At 42.8% G+C, this 23,322-nt stretch overlaps 1 protein-coding gene across 1 annotated transcript; it reads right to left on the reverse strand.

The window, feature by feature from the left end:
* Positions 1-3,395: 3,395 nt before the first annotated feature.
* Positions 3,396-23,221, reverse strand: LOC139548311 (galactose-3-O-sulfotransferase 2-like). Its single transcript, XM_071357917.1, has 4 exons — positions 23,009-23,221; positions 14,539-14,649; positions 11,402-12,206; positions 3,396-11,041 (listed from the first exon to the last, which is right to left on the reverse strand). Exons 1-4 carry the CDS (start codon positions 23,080-23,082, stop codon positions 10,013-10,015), a joined length of 2,019 nt encoding a protein of 672 aa, XP_071214018.1. The 5' UTR covers positions 23,083-23,221; the 3' UTR covers positions 3,396-10,012.
* Between the last annotated feature and the right edge of the window lie 101 nt (positions 23,222-23,322).

A 23,322-nucleotide genomic window follows, 5' to 3' on the forward strand; every position in this document is an offset into this window, starting at 1 on the left:
GTCATGTTTAAGTATATATTAATGTGGAAAATGTAGTTTAGTACCACATACTTGTCATGTTTAAGTATATATTAATGTGGAAAATGTAGTTTAGTACCACATACTTGTCATGTTTAAGTATATATTCAATGATGTCAGACAGGTTTCATATGCTGCAATAACAGTTGTGAGGGGATTTAATTCTTGCCTTTACCTTGGGATGTCCAACATTTCCAAGCTCTCCTCTCTCCATAGTATTGTCCCCCCCAACGGCCTCCTCTGCATCAAAGGAACCAGATTAAACCAAGATGCCATTCGTCCGCTTGAAATTAAAACTCATTGTCTAATTAAGATCATAAGTGACACCAAATACATCGACCAGGAAAACAACATGGTAATTGGTTTTAACAAGTGAACGCACCACTACACGCAACATCACTGCAGTAAATGGCCATCTAAATGCAGTTTATGTGTTACCAAGCCTTTCCTTGGGGATGTACTGTACAGTTGAAGTCTGAAGTTTACATACACTTAGGTTGGAGTCCTTAAAACTCGTTTTTCAACCACTCCACAAATTTCTTGTTGACAAACTATAGTTTTGGCAAGTCGGTTAAGACATCTACTTTGTGCATGACAAAAGTAATTTTTCCAACAATTGTTTACAAACAGATTATTTCACTTATAATTCACTGTATCACAATTCCAGTGGGTCAGAAGTTTACATGCACTAGGTTGACTGTGCCTTTAAACAGCTTGGAATATTCCAGAAAATGATGTCATGGCTTTAGAAGCTTCTGATAGGCTAATTGACATCATTCGAGTCAATTGGAGGTGTACCTGTGGATGTATTTCAAGGCCTACCTTCGAACTCAGTGCCTCTTTGCTTGACATCATGGGAAAATCAAAAGAAATCAGCCAAGACCTCCGAAAAAAAATTGTAGACCTCCACAAATCTGGTTCATCCTTGGGAGCAATTTCCAAATGCCTGAAGGTATCACATTCATCTGTACATACAATAGTACGCAAGTATAAACACCATGGGACCACACAGCCGTCATACCGCTCAGGAGGAGACGCGTTCTGTCTCCTAAAGATTAACGTACTTTGGTGCAAATGAATCCCAGAACAACAGCAAAGGACCTTGTGAAGACGCTGGAGGAAACGGGTACAAAAGTATCTATATCCACAGTAAAACGTGTCCTATATCGACATAACCTGAAAGGCCGCTCAGCAAGGAAGAAGCAACTGCTCCAAAACCGCCATAAAAAAGACAGACTACGGTTTGCAACTACAGATGGGGACAAAGATCGTACTTTCGGAGAAATGTCCTCTGGTCTGATGAAACAAAAATAGAACTGTTTGGCCATAATAACCATCCCAACCCGAACACCATCCCAACCGTGAAGCACAGGGGTGGCAACATCATGTTGTGGGGGTGCTTTGCTGCAGGAGGGACTGGTGCACTTCACAAAATAGATGGCATCATGAGGAAGGAAAATTATATGAATATATTGAAGCAACATCTCAAGACAACAATCAGGAAGTTAAAGCTTGGTCGCAAATGGGTCTTCCAAATGGACAATGCAGACTTCCAAAGTTGTGGCAAAATGGCTTAAGGACAACAAAGTCAAGGTATTGAAGTGGCCATCACAAACCCCTGACCTCAACCCTATAGAACATTTGTGGGCAGAACTGAAAAAGTGTGTGCGAGCAAGGAGGCCTACAAACCTAACTAGCTCTGTCAGGAGGAATGGGCCAAAATTCACCCAACTTATTGTGGGAAGCTTGTGGAAGGCTACCCGAAATGTTTGACCCAAGTTAAACAATTTAAAGGCAATGCTACCAAATACTAATTGATTGTATGTAAACTTCTGACCCATTTGGAATGTGATGAAAGAAATAAAAGCTCAAATAAATAATTCTCTCTACTATTATTCTGACATTTCACATTCTTAAAATAAATTGGTGATCCTAACTGACCTAAGACAGGGAATTTTTACTAGGATTAAATGTCAGGAACTGTGAAAACTGAGTTTAAATGTATTTGGCTAAGGTGTATGTAAACTTCCGACTTCAACTGGATTAGGCCATATTTTGATGACAACCTTACCTTTGTAAATGTGGTCCATTTTGTCATTCCATATCAATTAAATAGCTACATAGTCATGAAAAATACAGTATTCCAGCAGGCCTAGGTTACTTTATGGCTGGCTCAAGATAACAAGGCTTGTGACTGGATCGCCTGGCAACAGTTTCTCACGCGCACATTGAGGTGTGACCGCACACGCCAAACAGGCTATTTGTCAAACCCTGCTGTGGGTGTGTGATAGATGTGAGGCCAGACGTTGGCTTTGTGTGTTTCTGTTTGCTTAAGCAGCTACCCTTTAGAGCAGATTTGATTGATGAGTAAATATTAAACATGTCCTGTCAAGCCATTCCTGTACCACAAGGTTTGGTGATTAGGCCTGCCTGCTGCCATGCATGCTTACACTGACACTCACACACACACACACACACACACACACACACACACACACACACACACACACACACACACACACACACACACACACACACACACACACACACACACACACACACACACACACACACACACACAGAAACATTCTGTTACAAATCTACTCAAGTAATTTGCATAAGCACACACAGCACACACACACATCCCTACTAACAACAGCACACACACACATCCCTACTAACAACAGCACACACACACAACCCTACTAACAACAGCACACACACATAACCCTACAAACAGCACACAGATACAAACACATGTTCACCCATCATTCATGTTCTAGTGTAAACAAGTCGCAGATTGACACATGCATGCTCATGTATGTTGTTAGCCACCTTGTTAAATGAACAAATGATCTTCTCTGTGATCATGAAGAAAACTATTCGGTACCTTTACAGATTCTGATTGGATCTCGGCACATACTAATAATGAACACTAGGTGGAGCTGTTGATGTACTGTAGAAAAATAACTATTGTCTGAAAAGCTGAAGACAGAGGGATCAAGAGAGACATAATGATGTATATATATATAAACCCTGGATTGCTGATGCTATGAAGCCACCTGCCGCCATATTTATATTCCCCAGAAGGAGCAGTCCTCCAATTAAATGTTTCAAGGATATAGTTACATATATTTAAGTATTTTGTTGTTGTAGTGGGGACAGTACCATTAGTACTCTCTGAAAAAAAGAGAGGAGGGAGAGAGAGAGGGGAAGAAAATAATATTTTAGCACAGGAGTCTACTCTCCATCATGTAGTTGTCGTCGAGCAAGGCTGAGAGGAAAATGATGAAGACAAGGCTGCCACCTGTTGTCTGATCTGCAAAGTACAACCCCACTGTACAGAAACTTTTACCCAAGACCAAACAAAATATTGCTCAGGTTAAATTGTTTTATCGTGCAAAAGTGGAAACAGACACAAAAGTAAGAACCAGTTATAATACATCACCCTTTAATTTGACCATTTCAATTTTGAAATCTGTGCTTACCGAGTCAGTGGCAACATCACTGCTGACAACAATGAGAAAAATAAACGTACAGTGCATTCGGAAAGTATTCAGACCCATTCACTTTTTCCACATTTTGTTACATTACAGCCTTATTCTAAAATTGTTTAAATCGTTTTTTACCCTATAATACCCTATAATGACAAAGCAAAACAGTTTTTTAGAAATTGTTGCTAATTTTTTATATAAAAAAACTGAAATACCACATTTACATAAGTTTTCAGACCCTTCACTGAGTACTTTGTTAAAGCACCTTTGGCAGTGATTACAGCTTCGAGTCTTCTTGGGTATGACGCTACAAGCTTGACACACCTGTTTTGGGGAGTTTCTCCCATTCTTCTCTGCAGATCCTCTCAAGCTCTGTCAGGTTGGATGGGGTGCGTTGCTGCACAGCTATTTTCAGGTCTCTCCAGATAGGTTTGATTGGGTTCAAGTACAGGCTCTGGCTGGGCCACTCAAGGACATTCAGAACCTGCATTGTCTTGGCTGTGTGCTTAGGGTGGTTGTCCTGTTGGAAGGTGAACCATTGCCCAGGTCTGAGGTCCTGAGCGCTCTGGAGAAGATTTTCATCAAGGATCTCTCTGTACTTTGCTCTGTTCAACTTTGCCTCGATCCTGACTAGCCTCCCGGTCCCTGCCGCTGAAAAACATCCCCACAGCATGATGCTGCCACCACCATGCCTCACCATAGGGATGGTGCCAGGTATCCTCCAGACGTGATGCTTGGCATTCAGGCCAAAGAGTTCAATCTTGGTTTCATCAGACCAGAGAATATTGTTTCTCATGGTCTGAAAGTCTTTAGGTGCCTTTTGGCAAACTTCAAGCGGGCTGTCATGTGCCTTTTACTGAGGGGTGGCTTCCGTCTGGCCACTCTACCATATAGGCCTGATTGGTGGCGTACTGCAGAGATGGTTGTCCTTCTGAAAGGTTTTTCCATCTCCACAGAGGAACTCTAGAGCTCTCTCAGAGTGACCATCGGGTTCTTGGTCACCTCCCTGACCAAGGCTCTTCTCCCCCAATTGCTCAGTTTGGCCGGGCGGCCAGCTCCAGGAAGAGTCTTGGTGGTTCCAAACTTCTTCCATTTAAGAATGATGGAGGGCACTGTGTTCTTGGGGACCTTCAATGCAGCAGACATTTTTTGGTAAGCTTCCCAGATCTGTGTCTCGACTTAATCATGTCTTGGAGCTCTACGGACAATTCCTTCGACCTCATCGCTTGGTTTTTGCTGTGATCTGCACTGTCAACTGTGGGACCTTATATAGACAGGTGTGTGCCTTTCCAAATCATGTCCGATCAATTGAATTTACCACAGGTGGACTCCAATCAATTTGTAGAAAAATCTCAGGGATGATCGTTAACAGAATGGACCTGAACTCAATTTTGAGTCTCATAGCAATGGGTCTGAATACTTATGTAAAAAAGGTATTTCTGTTTTCTATTTGTAATACATTTTGTAAAATTTCTAAAAACCTTTTTTCGCTTTTTATATAATCACTTTTAGAATAAGGCTGTAACGTAACAACATTTGGAAAAAGTAAATTTGGTCTGACTACTTTCCAAAGGCACTGTACATACCAGACAATTTTAAAGTATTGTGATGTAAGGAATCACATCACAAAATCATCTCTAAATACAAAATCTACATTTCCATTTTACGATCAATTCTTTACAACTCATTTATATGTACTCTAAAGTGCAGTATGATTTACAGTTTTTAACAATCACTTTGGCACTAATTACAGAACCTTGTGGTCATTTTTCAAAACCCTAGACACAAAACTCATAACGGTCATCACTTGTAGCACAGGCTGTCCAATGTTCAAAACATTGCATTGTGCATTCACATCTTTAAAGAAACCTTGCACTTGCAGAATCATAGTTTCGAATAACTCATTTATCAAGAAATACCACAGGAACATTCATTTAGATTACCCACACACAATATACCGATAGTTTCACTGTGTAGTTGTTCGTACAATCATGAAATATTGTCGTACAAAATATGTGATACATGTTCCATTATGCTACTACACGTAAATACATCACTGTAAAAGGACTAGTAGAGAGAATACTACAGACACTGAACAAAATATGACATTTATTGATGAAATACAATAAAATCACAACATAGGTTTCTTTGAATCAAAGCAAAAATGATTTGCTGCAAAAAAAGAAAGAACAGTTAAAGGTCAACTGCAGTGTTCCTCACCTGGCTTACTGTAAAAAGCAAAACAAAAGATTGATTAGTGTACTTCTATATTTCCATCAACACTGTCTTGTGGATTTGGCCACAGGTTCTCATCCACATCACAATGGATGTTTTCATTAGCCAAACATCTTGGGAAGAATCTTCGGGCATGGCGAATCCAGGCCTGACACTAGTCTTCCGTGATGTCATTGCATGCGTCATCCATGGCCTGGAGAAGGGTGGCTTGTTCATGAGGGCGCCTATCATATACCTTCCACCTCCATGTGGAGAAAAATTCCTCAATCGGGTTAAGGAAAGGAGAGTATGGGGGTAAGTACAGGGTGGTGAATTGTGGATGGGCCTGAAACCATGCTTGCACCATTTGAGCATGGTGCAACCTGACATTATCCCACGCAAGGACATAGGTCATGCCCTCAGCTCTACAGACCTGATTTAGCTCATCAAGGAAGGTTACATTCGAACAGTGAATCATGTGGCTGCCTGCAACTCAATATATAGAGTATATAGAGTAGAGAGCTTAAGTTGTTGTTCGACCAAACATTAGAACGGGCAAGATGCGTAATCTAAGCAACTGGCTGTGGGTATGATTGTTGATGCCACACATGGTGATTCCAGCATCTCAGAAACAGCTGCCTTCCTGGGATTTTTATGTACTACAGTATCTAGAGTTTACAGAGAATGGTGCGATAAACAAAACACATTCAGTGAGTCGCAGTTCTGTGGGCAAAACACCTTGTTAATGAGAGAGGTCAGAGGAGAATGTCCAGACTTATTCAAGCTAACAGAAAGGCCACAAATGCTCAAATAACAGCTGTTTAAAACAGTGGTGCAGAAGGGCATCGTACAACACCGTGAATAATTCAGGCTGTTGTGGAGGCAAAAGGGGAACCTACCCAGTAGTGGCCGGTGAGTGGCCGGTGAGTGTACAGTAATGTCAAATCTGAAAACATGGTCTGGAAAAGTGGTACATGGGACCATAGAAACAGTGTCTGATAAAGAATGATGATTAAATATTACATCCATAGATAATGTAGTACAGTTGGTTCATGTTCCACGGTAATTGGTGTCAATGGATCTCGTTATCCTGAAACGTTCATGATCTAAACATGGAATATTGTTTGTCAGTTTCCATAAATCTATGCATTAAGAGTAATGCAACAGTTACTTATCATTTTGAGCAGTTGTATCAATTGATAGTTAGATCATTGTAATGAAATGAATAGACAGTCATTTCAGATGTAATGTGTGAATTGCATTTTGAAGTGGTAATACTTTGATGTTAAGTTGTATCATTTTGAACAGGTGATTTTAGTTCAATGAACAAATGATCTTAGCTTTATGTGTACTGTATCCAAGCAATTGGAAAAAGTGTTAGAGTTTTGAAAAATTTGCATTTTGACCATTGGTTGTGAGTTTTGTGTCTAGAGTTTTGAAAAATGATATTGAGGTTCCGAAATTAGTGTCAGAGTGATTATTAAACTGTAAAAGCACACTTTCATTTAAAGAGACTAATCATTTGGTCTTCTAAGAAATACAATATTTTAATGTGATTCCCATCTCGGTGAGAATCGAGAGCTCCATTGCTACGTCTTGGTAACTGACTTTTTCCCCCATAGTGGCCTACTGAATGTCTTTCAGTTACTGAATAACTTCAGTAACTCAATCTCTCTCAGTTACTGAATTACTTTTAATAACTGAATCTCTCTCAGTTACTAACCTAAAAGGATGATACAATTCTAGGAACTTTCTGCATTTGAGTTTATGTACAAATATATTATTACAGAATGTTACAAGCTCTTTCTCTCTTTAGGTGGTATCGGAAGAGCTGAGATGTGCTCTTAAGTTAAACATTCTGGAATTGTATTTCTATTACTACATCTTGACGAAAACCAATTTCCCTTAAATCTCTACCAGAGGAGGCTGGTGGGAGGAGCTATAGGAGAAAGTGGGCTCATTCTAATGGCTGGAATTGAATCAATGCAACGGAGTCAAACACGTTGTTTTCATGGGTTTGATGTGTTTGGAACCATTCCATTGATTCCATTCCAGCCATTACAATGAGCTCGTTCTCCTCCTATAGCTGCCCTCACCAGCCTCCTCTGATGTCTACATGTTTACCATACTATCATGTATTTTATTCATCTCCAAATTGAGCCACCTTATCTCTGAGTAAAGTTTAGATCAACTCAGAGAAATGAGACCTGAGATATTTCCTGTCTAAATGAGAGACCACATGGTAAAGTGGAGGTATTTGCTTGTCTTTTGGTGTTAGCAGACAGACTGTTTTGCAGGTCTTACCCAACCCCAATCAATGGTACCAAGTATGTCCCATTCAAACCATAGTACAGTCGTGGCCAAACGTTTTGAGAATGACACAAATATTAATTTCCACAAAGTTTGCTGCTTCAGTGTCTTTAGATATTTTTTGTTAGATGTTACTATGGAATACTGAAGTATAATTACAAGCATTTCATAAGTGTCAAAGGCTTTTATTGACAATTACATGAAGTTGATGCAAAGAGTCAATATTTGCAGTGTTGACCCTTCTTTTTCAAGGCCTCTGCAATCCGCCCTGGCATGCTGTCAATTAACTTCTGGGCCACATCCTGACTGATGGCAGCCCATTCTTGCATAATCAATGTTTGGAGTTTTGTTTGTCCACCCCCCTCTTGAGGATTGACCACAAGTTTTGTTCCCCGAGCCACTTAGTTATCAATTTTGCCTTATGGCAAGGTGCTCCATCATGCTGGAAAAGGTATTGTTCATCACCAAACTGTTCCTGGATGGTTGGGAGAAGTTGCTCTCGGCGGATGTGTTGGTACCATTCTTTATTCATGGCTGTGTTCTTAGGCAAAATTGTGAGTGAGCCCACTCCCTTGGCTGAGAAGCAACCCCACAAATGAATGGTCTCAGGATGCTTTACTGTTGGCATGACACAGGACTGATGGTAGCGCTCACCTTGTCTTCTCCGGACAAGCTTTTTTCCGGATGCCCCAAACAATCGGAAAGGGGATTCATCAGAGACAATGACTTTACCCCAGTCCTCAGCAGTCCAATCCCTGTACCTTTTGCAGAATATCAGTCTGTCCATGATGTTTTTCCTGGAGAGAAGTGGCTTCTTTGCTGCCCTTCATGACACCAGGCCATCCTCCAAAAGTCTTCGGCTCACTGTGCGTGCAGATGCACTCACACCTGCCTGCTGCCATTCCTGAGCAAGCTCTGTACTGGTGGTGCCCCGATACCGCAGCTGAATCAACTTTAGGAGACGGTCCTGGCACTTGCTGGACTTTCTTGGGCGCCCTGAAGCCTTCTTCACAACAATTGAACCGCCCTCCTTGAAGTTCTTGATGATCCGATAAATGGTTGATTTAGGTGCAATCTTACTGGCAGCAATATCCTTGCCTGTGAAGCCCTTTTTGTGCAAATCAATGATGATGGCACGTGTTTCCTTGCAGGTAACCATGATTGACAGAGGAAGAACAATGATTCCAAGCACCACCCTCCTTTTGAAGTTTCCAGTCTGTTATTCGAACTCAATCAGCATGACAGAGTGATCTCCAGCCTTGTCCTCGTCAACACTCACACCTGTGTTAACGAGAGAATCACTGACATGATGTCAGCTGGTCCTTTTGTGGCAGGGCTGAAATGCAGTCCACATGTTTTTGGGGGTATTCAGTTTATTTGCATGGCAAAGAGAGACTTTGCAATTAATTGCAATTCATCTGATCACTCTTCATGACATTCTGGAGTATATGCAAATTGACATCATTCAAACTGAGGCAGCAGACTTTGTGAAAATTAATATTTGTGTCATTCTCAAAACTTTTGGTCACGACTATACACCTCAAGGGTTCAAATTGTAAACCTCAGTGTGTAACAAGATCAAGGGGAAATATTAGATGAGAGGGTTTAGGAGATGTGTGCCACAAAAGGCTACTTTCAGTCCAACCAGTCAAGGCAGGACAGTCACCCCAGGTGCACTCTCCTTCTCCTTCCTACTCTTCCTTCTCTTCGTCCCCCAACTCCATCCCCTCCACCCACACAGGTCCAGCATCGTTGGGCAGAAACACTAGAGCTTATCCTAGTGCCGCCAAAGTCAGCCAACTGGCCCTGTGCACTGCAACCAGCCAGAGTGAGCATAATGTGCAGCGAAAGGTCCTCACTGTACAGACAAAACATAGCCATTGGCTGTTCAGCTTAAAAAGACCCCAGTACGCAGCAGCAATGAGCTCCTGTGGATCGTCCCACTAGTCCCCAGTCTGTGTTGAAAGAGCTCCCCCTTAAGGCATGTTTCTGTCACTTCTAGCTGCAGTGATTTTAGACAGGGCACTTAAGGGGAGGTCATTTTGTTTCTGAGCATGAGGGTTTCTATGTCCACTCCTGTCTGTCCTACTGTGTCGGGCCTCTCTCACCCTCACCGGCCCAGTCATGGCTACTTTGTTCGGGTTGACCTTAACTGAACTAGGCTGACGCTGTGAGGCGGCCAGTTTGGCAGCCTGTCTCTGCCTGGCGGCAAGCTCAGGGAACTGCTTGGTGTAGAGAGTGTCTGTGTACTGCAGCTCTGGAGTGACCAGGTTCTGACAGTGTGTTTTGGTGGGCCCGACCAGCCCAGGGTTCAGGTTGTAGCCCTGGATGATGGCCGCCCCGTACTGGAAGGGCTTCAGCCCGGCGTCCTTCACCTGCGACGGGTCCACTGCACCACCATCCTTCAGGCAGGTATTGGCTAGTTCGGCACGTCGCTCCTGCAGCCGAGTCACCTCCCGCCTCATCTCCTCACGCCCCACAGTAGTGTCCACGCGTCGCCAGAAGGTGATGTTAAAGTGCAGGTAGAGCTGCCAGTCAAGGGCATTCCAGGCTCTGATCTTGTCGGCGGTGTGCGGGGAGAGCATGTGCCGTGTGCGCTCGCTTCGGCTGTTCAACTTAAAGGAGACGACATCGTCCAGAGACCAGCAGAGGGCGCGCTTGAGCAGGATCATGGACTCGTCAAAGTACTCTGAGATGAGGATGAGGTGGAAGTCCTGCTCGATGGCGCCAATGGCTTTGGCGCCCCGCGTCTCCAGGTCTCCGGGCGTCTCTGTTGCGACGTTGTTGTCGAAGCCAAAGTCAAAGGTCAGGATGTTACGGGCATAATGGTTGTTGGGCAGGGAGGTGTTGTAACCACGCCAACCATTGTCAAGGAAGTCGTCCAGGCTGCGGGCCTTGTGGAAGGCGGGGATGCTCTTGTAGTAGATGAAGATGGACTCCATCATGGCAACGGGGTTCTTCAGGATGGAGAAGTAGAACGTGTCCTGGGGCATCACTTTCCTCACCTGAGACACAACAGAAAAAGACCAAAACAAGAACAAAATGTGTTAGTGGGATGCCTTGGTGGTATATAATAATTTAACAATTATTGGCAAAAAAATCTAGTAAAATTAATCTTGTGTTAGTCTGAACCTCAATATTACCTATGACGCAGTGGAGGCTGCTTAGGGAAGGACGGCTCATAATACTGGCCAGAACAGAGCAAATGGAAGGGCATCAAGCACACGGAAACCATGTGTTTGATGGAAACAATGTGTTTGATGTATCTGATAGTATTTCACTGATTCCGCTCCAGACATTACCACAAGCCCGTCCTCCCCAATTAAAGTGCCACCAACCTCCTGTGCTATGATGATAGAACTCACCTCTGCTGGTCTGAACCTCATGTGGTTGCACATGATGTTGAACTCTTTGACACTGCGGCTCCTCACTCCCTCCACAAAGTGTGAGGCGAAGAAGAAGGGATAGAACAGCTGGCTGTGCTTGTTCAGTGGAAGGGCGAAGGTCAGATTGCGGCTGTCGCCATAGCGATATAAGATGTTCAGGATGGTGCTGCTGGCCGTTTTGTGCGTCTTGAGAAAGACAATGTGGTTCTTCGGCCGACAGGTGGCGCTGGCTATCTCCGATTTCACCTCATTTATCACCCCGGCAACTACAGAGTTGGTGCCTAAAGGGGCGGGGCTGTTTCTACTCTTCAGTAGATTGGTTGAGGGGAGTTCGGGAGGTTTGTAAGGTAAGGTGGATACCACTTTGATAGGTGGGTGGCCCAGCTGGAGAACTACAGACCCAGGAACCCCCAAATGCAACTCATCATCACCCAGTGTGACTTTGGGCAGGGCTGCCTTTACTGCTGAAACTTTACCCCTTGCCTCTTTCCTAGAGTCTTTGACCTTATTGACAGTGTATGAGAGCTTTAGATGTTGGTGATGCTTCTGGACACGCCTCTCCACCCCTGGCTCATCTCTACTATGTTGATGTTCTGCTACCTTCTGGTTCCCTTTGGCCCGTTGTTTAAGAGCTCCTTCCTCCTGTGACCTCATTTCCTCTTCTACGACAGGGGCGTGCGAAGAGCGCAAGCGTACCCAGTCCCTCTGCTCTGTCGGGAGCGTTCTTTGGATCTTGATGGTGAACTGCACATTCAGGAGCTTCTCGCTTAACATCTTATCGTTCCTGAAACCAAACAGTGTTAGACTACAGTTAGCCAATCACTGTCAGCCTGTTTCAAAACAAAACAATTATCCAGAACTGTGAAGTGGAATGTAAAAGCTTGTTAGTTTCACCAAACATGATCTATTATATTGACAAGTTAGGAGAGTGACCACTCTAACAATCAAAATACATGTCCTCAATGATTGAAGGCAGGCGCGATCAGGTGGGACTATTCTAGCCAATGAAAGGGCAGATACTCGTGTGAACAACAGTCGTTTTTCTCAAAGTTGTCAGAATTCCAAGTGCATCCACTTATATCAGTACATTTGTAACAGACTAAAGGTTGCAAAACTTACAGTGCATTCAGAAAGTATTCAGACCGCTTTACTTTTTCCAACTTTTTGTTACGTTACAGCCTTATTCTAAAATTGATTAAATTACATGTTTTACATGTTCAATTACAATACACCATAATGACAAAGTGAAAACAGTTTTTTTGAAATGTTTGCAAATTTATAAAAATAAATAAAACAGAAACCTTATTTACATAAGTATTCAGACCCTTTGCTATAAGATTTGAAATTGAGCTCAGGGCCACCCTGTTTCCGTTGACCATCCTTTAGATGTTTCTACAACTTTAGATGCTTCTACAACTTCCACCTGTGGTAAATTCAATTGATTGGACATGATTTGGAAATGCACACACCTGCCTATATAAGGTTCCACAGCTGACAGTGCACGTCAGAGCAAAAACCAAGCCATGAGGTCAAAGGAATTGTCCATAGAGACAGGATTGTGCACATATCTGGGGAAGGTTACTAAAACATTTCTGCATCATTGAAGGTCCCCAAGACACAGTGGCCTCCATCATTCTTAAATGAAGGAAGTTTGGAACCACCAAGACTCTTCCTAGAGGTGGCCGCCTGGCCAAACTGAGCAATCGGGGGAGAAGGGCCTTGGTCAGGGACGTGACCAAGTACCCAATGGTCACTCTGACAGAGCTCCAGAGTTCCTCTGTGGAGATGGGAGAATCTTCCAGAAGGACAACCATCTCTGCAGCACTCCACCAATCAGGTCTTTATGGTAGAGTGGCCAGACGGAAGCCACTTCCCAGTAAAAGGCATATGACAGCCCGCTTGGAGTTTGCCAAAAGCCACCAAAAGGACTCTCAGACCATGAGAAACAAGATTCTCTGGTCTGATGAAACCAAGATTGAACTCTTTGGCCTGAATGCCGAACTCTTTGGCCTGAATGCAAAGCGTCACGTCTGGAGGAAACCTGGCACCATCCCTACGGTGAAGCATGGTGGTGGCAGCATCATGCTGTGGGGATGTTTTTCAGCGGCAGGGACTGGGAGACTAGTCAGGATCGAGGGAAAAATGAACGGGGCAAAGTACAGAGAGACCCTTGATGAAAATCTGCTGCAGAGCGCTCAGGACCTCAGACTGGGGCAAAGGTTCACCTTCCAACAGGACAACGACCCTAAGCACACAGCCAAGACAATGCAGGAGAGGCTTCAGGACAAGTCTCCGAATGTCCAGAGCCCGGACTTGAACCCGATCTAACATCTCTGGAGAGACCTGAAATTAGCCTTGCAGCGACGATCCCCATCCAACCTGACAGAGCTTGAGAGGATCTGCAGAGAAGAATGGGAGAAACTCCCCAAAACAGGTGTGTCAAGCTTGTAGCGTCATACCCAAGAAGATTCGAAGCTGTAATCGCTGCCAAAGGTGCTTCAACAAAGTACTGAGTAAAGAGTCTGAATACTTATGTAAATGTGATTTTTCCCAAAAAACATTTTTATAAATGTTTGCTTTGTCATTATGCGGTGTTGTGTGTAGATTGATGAGGGTAAAAATAACAATTTAATCAATTTTAGAATAAGGCTGTAACGTAACAACATTTTGAAAAAGTAAAGGGGTCTGAATACTTTCCGAATGTATATTCAATCAAACAAGCCTCACTCAATTCGACATTCTCTCATAGACAAATCCTCTCGTTTCACCCATTCCTCTCTGGTTTCACTGCCAGTAATATCAATCCAGGTAGTATGAAGATCTGACCCAATAGCTACAGATGTAGGATCTTAATTTGAGCCAGTTTGCTACAGCATGAAAATTATCCTGTAGCAACAGAACATTTTAATTAAGTGGATTATAATTAATGTAATACATTTTTCATAATTTAAAATCAAGCCTAAAATGTCTAAATGGAAATTACAAATCTTTAAAAACCTTTTATAACCTAAAATAGACTAAAAGTTTTACATTTCCTGCTATGCAGGAAAGTTCTCCTGCAGCAGGTTGATCAAATAAAGATCCTACATCTGTATGTACAGTAGAACCAGACTCACCTGGATTGCCAGACGACTCCTAGGATCTGGATGGCCACACAGAGCACAGTGAGGGCCATGAGCACCATCCATAGATTGCGCATGTGGCTGCACAGAACTACCTTCAGCCACCTGCAGGGGGGGAGACCAACCACAGGAACCACATTAGAGTCTGCAGCAGCATCAGGTACCGAAATACTACAGACAACGGGACTGATTCTATGATTATAAACGAATTTAAAGAATCTCAGGAATATCCTGTGTCTTTAACTAAATTATTTTATACCAACCTGCTGATATAATCTCATTCCAAAGCTGTAACTTAATTTTCAAATCTAATTTTCAAATCATAACCATGACACCTTTGGGTTAAAATGAGTACTGATCTATGCTAGACCACAGAAATTATCTCTGTACTGTTGGATGTTTTTTCTTGAGGCTTGGTGGCTATAATTAGGATGACTGCTGCGCATGTGTTTGTATACACATGGTGTATAAGAGAGGGAAGAGATAATCTCAATGATTTACAAGACAATCCAACAGCATCTCAATGAGCGGAACAGTGATTCACAGAAACTCTTCTAACCGTAGAGGAAACGTCACTATGACTGTTGGATTGGAATGCCTGTGGCGTAGTGGTGCATTGACCTTTCCCATCTGTTTGTGGGCTTCATGTTCTAATCAGAGCAATTAGCTGCCCTGTTTGATTCGGCCCATTGAACTGGCGTTGGCTAAATTAGAAGAAGAAAAACAACAATCCTCAATACACCCTCTGGACCACTCTGCCCATACTGTGTGTGTGTTTCTGCTTCTGTTACAGCTACATCAGAAACATCTGGAACATCTGCCTTCTGCCTGAATGATTTCCAGACAGTTCTACCTCCCTCCCTCCCCCTTCCTCCATCTCTTCCCCTTCCTACTTTCCTCCTTCCATATATCTCCCACTCCCGCTCTTCTCTCTCACACATCCACCTGCTCACATGCTGTATATGTTCGTGCATGTTGTGTGTGTGGTGCGTCTGTGTGTGTGTGTGATTGTGCATTCTGCGTGTGGTGTGTCTGTGTGTGTGTCTGCCTGTGCATGTGAGTGTGTACATATGAGTATGTGTGTGTGTGTGTCCCTGAGCACAATCCATAAGTGCATGGCACCACTATCCTGTTCTTCAGCTGCCCCAGCTGTTTGTCAGTGTAGTACATTAGTCTGGCCACCAGGGGATTAAAGCATGAAGACATGGGATGATGATGTCACTGTGGAGCTAGTTGATTGACTCAAGCAGGCATGCCACCACCATGACTAAACAACACTACACATTACCCATGATCCTCTAGTTCAGTTGCCACCCTGGAAGCAGCTAATGGGCAAACTGATTAATCCATGTCACAAATGGGGCGGCAGGGGCGGCAGGGTAGCCTAGTGGTTAGAGCGTTGGACTAGTAATCGAAAGGTTGCAAGTTCAAATCCCCGAGCTGACAAGGTACAAATCTGTCGTTCTGCCCCTGAACAGGCAGTTAACCCACTGTTCCTAGGCCGTCATTGAAAATTAGAATTTGTTCTTAACTGACTTGCCTAGTTAAATAAAGGTAAAATAAAATAAAAAAAAATGGAGTAAAGACAAGGGAGACAAACATGAAAATACCAGGCTATGTAGTTGCTAGGGACATGACACACAATGTGCCCTTAATATACCATTATATGCCATCCTCCCTGTTTGTAGTGGTTTTTCATTGAACTCTGTTGCAACTTGCTTATGCATTGTGGCACTGACTAAATATGTCCCTGCCGTTGTGTGCTAGCAACATGGTTTCTGTGGGTTCTGGTTTGCGTTTGATCAGTTTTTTTACTGTACTTTTCCATGTGCATGGATAACTCCACTACGACACAAACGGAATAGGGGTGACGTTCCTTTTTAACATGAATGAATAATGGAGTGAAACACTATGAAAGAGTTGGCTGTTTGAACTGATATTTGTCAGGAGTGAGAGAAAGAGAGAGAAAGAGAGAGAGAGGGACTGTTATTCTAGATACATCACTGATCTACATACAGTACCTTCAGATAGTGTTCACACCCCTTGACTTTTCCACATGTTGTTGTGTTACAGCCTGAATTTAAAATGGATTAAACACAATGCCCCATACACACAATACCCCATAATGTCAAAGAGGAATCGTGTTTTAAGAAATGTTTATAAATTAATTTTTAAAAAGCTAAAATGTGGCCTCCCGGGTGGCGCAGTGGTCTAGAGCACTGCATCGCAGTGCTATGCTGCGCCACCAGAGTCTGGGTTCGCGCCCGGGCTCTGTCGCAGCCGGCCGCGACCGGGAGGTCCGTGGGGCGACGCACAATTGGCTTAGCGTCGTCCGGGTTAGGGAGGGTTTGGCCGGTAGGGATATCCTTGTCTCATCGCGCTCCAGCGACTCCTGTGGCGGGCCGGGCGCAGTGCGCGCTAACCGAGGGGGCGGGTGCACGGTGTTTCCTCCGACACATTGGTGCGGCTGGCTTCCGGGTTGGAGGCGCGCTGTGTTAAGAAGCAGTGCGGCTAGGTTGGGTTGTGCTTCGGAGGACGCATGACTTTCGACCTTCGTCTCTCCCGAGCCCGTACGGGAGTTGTAGCGATGAGACAAGATAGTAATTACTAGCGATTGGATACCACGAAAATTGGGGAGAAAAGGGGATAAAATTTAAAAAAAAAAAAAAAAAAAAAAAGCTAACATGTCTCGAGTATCCAACCACTTTGTTATGGCAAGCCTAAAGTTCAGGGGTAAAATGTTGCTTAAAACCTCTTGACGCTAGGGGTCAGATTTTTATTATTTTTTAAAATAACGTTCCCAAGGTAAACGGACTATTTCTCAGGTCCAGATCGTAGAATATGCATATAATTTACAGATTAGGATAGAAAACACTCCAAAGTTTCCAAAACTGTCAAAATATTGTCTGTGAGTATAACAAAACTGATTCTGCAGGCGAAAACCTGAGGAAATCTAACCCGGAAGTGATTTTAAAAATTTTAAATCTGTGTTTCCTTGCCCGTCTTTCTTCCATTTAAAGGGGTATCAGCCAGATTCCTTTTCCAATGGCTTCCTCAGGCTGTGTCTACGCTTTAGACATAGTTTTAGGCTTTTATTTTGAAAAATGAGCGAGATTTTTCAAAACTAGTCAGGTGTCCTTTGATTAGTTCCTGCGCGCGAGAGGGGTAGCTCTCCATTTTCTTTCTCTCTTTTATTGAATAGGTTACGGTCCGGTTGAAATATTATCGATTATGATTATAAAAAAACATTTGACATGTTTCTACGAACATTACGGATACTTTTTGGAATTTTCGTCAAACGGAACGAGGCTTTGGTTTTCTGAACATAACGCGCAACCCAAATGGCGTTTTTTTGTTATAAAAGTCATATTTATCGAACAAAAAGAACATTTATTGTGTAACTGGGAGTCTCGTGAGTGCAAACATCCGACGATTATCAAAGGTAAGCGATTCATTTTATTGCTTTTCTGACTTTCGTGACCATGCTAATTTGGGGCTAGCTGTTCTAGCATTGATTGATACACTCACAAAAGCTTAGATTGCTTTCGTTGCAAAGCATATTTTCAAATTCTGACACGATATGTCGAGCAGTGAATTTCAAACAGATTCAACCACCAAGACCAGGGAAGTTTTCCAATGCCTTGAAAAGAAGGGAACCTATTGGTAGATGGGCCAAAAAAAAAAAAAAGCAGACATTGGATATCCTTTTGAGCACGGTGAAGTTGTTAATTACAATTTTGGATTGTGTATCAGTACACCCAGTTGCCGGAGAGAAAGGAAACCGCTCAGACATTTCACCATGAGGCCAATGGTGACTTTGAAACAGTTACAGACTTGAATGGCTGTGATAAGAGAGAACTGAGGATGGATCATCAACATTGTAGTTACTCCACAATACTAACCTAAATGAATGAGTGAAAAGAAGGAAGCCTGTACAGAATACAAATATTCCAAAACAAGACACTAAAGTAATAGTGAAATAGATTTTTTGTCCCGAATACAAAGTGTTATGTTTGGGGCAAATCCAATGCTACTGTAACGCACGTCGTCGGGAGAAGGAGAAGAGGACCAAGGTGCAGCGTGGTAAGTGTTCATACTATTTAATTAAAATATGAAACACTAGACAAAACAACAAACACGACAAACGAACAGTCCTGAAAGGTGAAACAAATACTAAACAGGAAACAACCACCCACAAACACAGGTGGGAACAGGCTACCTAAGTATGATTCTCAATCAGAGACAACGATAGACAGCTGCCTCTGATTGAGAACCACACCAGGCCAAACACATAGAAATACAAAACAAGGACAACATAGAACACCAGACATAGAATGCCCACCCAAACTCACGCCCTGATCAACCAAAATAGAGACATAAAAAGGATCTCTACGGTCAGGGCGTGACAGCTACACATTACTGAGTACCACTCTCCATATTTTCAAGCATAGTGGTGGCTGCATCATGTTATGGGTATGCTTGTAATCATTTTTCAGGTACAAAATCTACGGAATGGCAAAATCCTAGAGCAAAACCTGGTTCAGTCTGCTTTCCACCAGACACTGGGAGATTAATTCACCTTTCAGCAGTACAATAATCTAAATCACATGGCCAAATCTATACTGGAGTTGCTTACCAAAAAGATCAACTACCAATTTGACAGAGCTAGAAGAATTTTCAGAAGAATAATGGGCAAACTTTGCACAATCCAGGTGTAGAAAGCTCCTCGTGACCTACCAAAAAAGACTCACAGCTGTAATTGCTGCCAAAGATGCTTCCACAAAGTATTGACTAGGGAGTGTGAATACTTGTGTAAATGAGAGACAGTATTTCTGTATATAATTTTCAATAGAATTGCAAACATTTCTACAAACATGTTTTCACTTCGTCATTATGGGGTGTTGTGTGTAGATGGGTGAGAAAAAACAAACAATTTAATCCGTTTTGAATTCAGGCTGTAACACAACTAAATATGCAATGAGTCAAGGGGTATGAATACTTTCTGAAGGCACTGGATAGGTAGAAGTAAATATAATTTTACATTTATCTTAAATGACCCCATTTTCATGAATTTGATGATACACGCTTGAAGCTCATTAAAAAACAGCATGTGACTTGAACCAGGAAGTAGGCAAGACTTTCATAGGGTATAGGACACAGGAAAGGATACCACAGTAGGAGAGAGAGTATTTGAAGTCTGTCCAAAGTCATGGTAATTACAACCGGTTAAGTTGCTGTACATAAGTCAAAGAAAACAACATTGTGGTGACCTTGTACCCTGAAGACATTCCTGTCTCTGCCTCCTGCCTGCCTTCAGGTGAAATAAGATATCAGGTTTGGATATAGCCTAAAGAATGTTCAATTTTACCAGATACTTAGAATAGTAATGACAACCACACTCTCTCCACATCTCCCGCCATCTCTCTCTCACTCTCTTTCTCATTCTCTGTCTCTTTCTCTCTCACTCTGTCTGTCTGTGTCTCTCTCTCGCTCTCTGTCTTTCTTGGATACAAATACTCTGCCTGACTCCACTCACAACTCCTAACACACACAATCTCTGCACACAAACCACACTCCGATACACACACACACACACACACACACACACACACACACACACACACACACACACACACACACACACACACACACACACACACACACACACACACACACACACACACACACACACACACACACACACACACACACACACATACATGCAGAGTCTAGCAGCTCATTTAGATGTGGCAGTTAAAGGCTTAAATGCTTATATGAGGAGATCAAATCAAAGGTTACCTCTAAAGAAAGATCCAGAGCCAACTAATTTAGATTTACTTAACCAATGAGTTGGATAAGAACAGCCAACTGGTTTTGTCATGCCCTGTGGTCACATCCAGTTCCACTGCACTGAATAAAAACACAGACTTTCCAAAAACCTTCCTCAGTCCTGCACCGCAAACAATTGCCGGTCAAACAAAAAATGGAGAGGGACTGGGGTTAGTTTGAGTCTAACTGGAGGACCGTGGCACCCCCAAAATCCCTTCCACATGAAGAGAGAGGGAGAGGAAGAGAGAGAATAGTTGATTTAATAGTCGTGATACTAATAGCTGAATTTGATGACATTTCTACATAAGTCACATACATGTAAGTCACTGAAGACTACCGACATCCACGTCTCACTGAGGACCCCTACAGGGCAGCACAGTCGATAATAATCAAACTACGGCGCTACATTTCAGCACAGACCCAATACAAACACAGCTTAGAGAAGGAAACCTCATTCATGATAAGCAGATGTATGCAAATTCACTGCATGCAAACTAAGGATTAGACTATAGTGTGATCAGCACTATATCCAATTTCTCCAATTTGTAGAATTAATACTTACACACACGCACACGCACACACACACACACACAATGACAATACTTCTATTGTGATATGAACAGTAATAACAGTCATATTGCCAAGGTTTAAATTGAGCAGCAGCAGCCTACAGAGAGATAGACAAACACCAGGAGGCCACGGAGCCCATGGACATAAGCAATGAATAAAAGGGCTTTTTAACAAAACGCTTCAGGTTTTCCCAGGCTATGGAGACATCTGGAGAATGGCCTGCTGCACAGCTACACTCCTGCATGCCAGCCGACACATATACACAGTTCACACACACATGCACATGCCCACACACACACATGCACACACACACACACACACACACACACACACACACACACACACACACACACACACACACACACACACACACACACACACACACACACACACACACACACACACACACACACATGCCCACACACACACACATGCACACACACACACACATGCACACACACACACACACACACACACACGTGCCTGCACACACACACACGTGCCCGCACACACACACATACATTCCCACAGGGATTTAAAGTACATCAGATTCTCTCATATACTACTCTGGGCGCTACACACACACTCAGACAGTATCATGATGCACAGATGCATAGATTCACACAAACATAGCCTACATACACTGAGCATTTTCCGTCACTCTCCCTCCCTCTAACTTTCTACCTGGGGTTGGACTTTTGGTCACAAGGGATGGAAAGGCCCTGAACCCAGTCCTACTGTATATGATGGATGGCAGGCTTGCATGCTTTCCCATGTCACATTTATGTCTTTAATAACATTTCCCAACTCCTACCTGGCTGATCCGGACTTGACCAGTTAAACAGGGAGTTGTGGTAATCTCCCTGGATGTTGATCCCTTATCATGACACACAACCCTACAGAATGACTTCTAGGTCTTTTCGTATGTTTAAAATATTTGTATTAGATTATACAGTAGTAGCTACTTGTGTAAACAGTAAGATTATGCAGTCTGTTCATAGTAATATAGCTATTATCTGTAACAGTAAAAGGAAAACGTATAGTGGTTGATTCTGTGTCCTTGTGTGGAGTAAGGTCGGGCAGACCGGTTTATTATGGCGCTGATATCTGCTGTACTAGGCACTGACATCCTACAAGTTTTCCATCTTGTTCTTATCAGTTCCAAATGAAAAGCCAATGACCTTCAAGCTGAATTTCAGGACTGTTTTTCATCCATGTTCTTGAACACTATGAGGGGTTTGACTATTGGACAATTAGAAATTGAACTTTGGGTCACTTTATTACACATCAGATCTTACCTGACATTTAGATTTGTACCTGTTCATGACCTGTTCACCATAATTTCTGTTTGCATTGAAGTTGACTGTTTTAAAAAGTGCTCTCAGTGCAGTTTAGGCTTTAAATGTATGTTTTAAGAAAACGAAGATTCCCCTCAGTTTTACTGAGAAGAGCTATTTATTATTTCAGTAGGGCCCCCCAAACACGCCAATCTACACCTACGGCATCTAAATGTTAAAGTTAAATAATTTATGAGTTTTGTGGATATATTCTGCATTGCCTGTTGTTGCAATTAAATCTCATCGTCTTTGAAACGTGCAATCTTACTTCTATTAGAATGGTAATAAAAATAATTCTGAACCAAAATATTCACAAAATATTTTACAATAACTGCCGATTTGCGTAAATGGCAACAGTGCCATTGTATTATTTTCTCTCCATAGTCTACAGTTTGTGGTCAGTGTGAATGGGAGCAATAGCTATTTAATTAAAGTAAAGAATTTGCGTCTGACTTTTATTTTCCCAAAGTATGGGCAAGTTGGACTAGGCTGTAGCAACGAGGACTCTAAATCAAATCTAAATAAACATCTCATCGTATGGCACTCCACTGTTAGATTTGGTTCTCTGCGAGCGCATATGAATAACGTAATGTATCTGTAGTCCGCTGTTTCGCCTATTATGGACTATTGTGGGCAATAGCATCACCGACCAACTGCTTTCCAATGAACTATCGCTAAAGGAATGTAACACAATACAAAATACCAGAAGTCACAATTAATTCACTTACAAGCAACATGGTAGAGATGAGGTCAGGGAGAACAGCTCGCGCTCCTTGATAGATTTCCTTGGCGAGGGTGGCATCTCGCGTGTCTGTCCCAAGAGGGGGGTGCTCAGGAACCCCGGTCCTGCATGCAACTCCGACCAACCCAAGTCACTCTCCCAAGACTCCCCGTTCCCAAGCTACAGACTCCCTAGTCCCCTTTTAGAGTAGGGTTCCCCCCGCTCTCAGTTTAGAACTCCTCCCGCTGCCGACTCATTGGCTCGACGCGCAGACAAACCAAATAGAGGGAGTCAGAAAGGGATGGAGAAAGGAGAGAGAGG

Source organism: Salvelinus alpinus, chromosome 21 (genome assembly GCF_045679555.1).
Source record: "Salvelinus alpinus chromosome 21, SLU_Salpinus.1, whole genome shotgun sequence".
Taxonomy (NCBI): Eukaryota; Metazoa; Chordata; class Actinopteri; order Salmoniformes; family Salmonidae; genus Salvelinus; species Salvelinus alpinus.

Bases quoted from the DNA above. Each gene is read 5' to 3' on its own strand.
- LOC139548311 (XM_071357917.1), bottom strand. From the start codon at position 23,082: ATGCCACCCTCGCCAAGGAAATCTATCAAGGAGCGCGAGCTGTTCTCC. The intron at 12,207-14,538 runs GTGAGTCTGGTT...GTTTGGTTTCAG, and splicing joins GGAGTCGTCTGGCAATCCAG to GAACGATAAGATGTTAAGCG. The intron at 11,042-11,401 runs GTGAGTTCTATC...GTTGTGTCTCAG, and splicing joins TGAGGTTCAGACCAGCAGAG to GTGAGGAAAGTGATGCCCCA.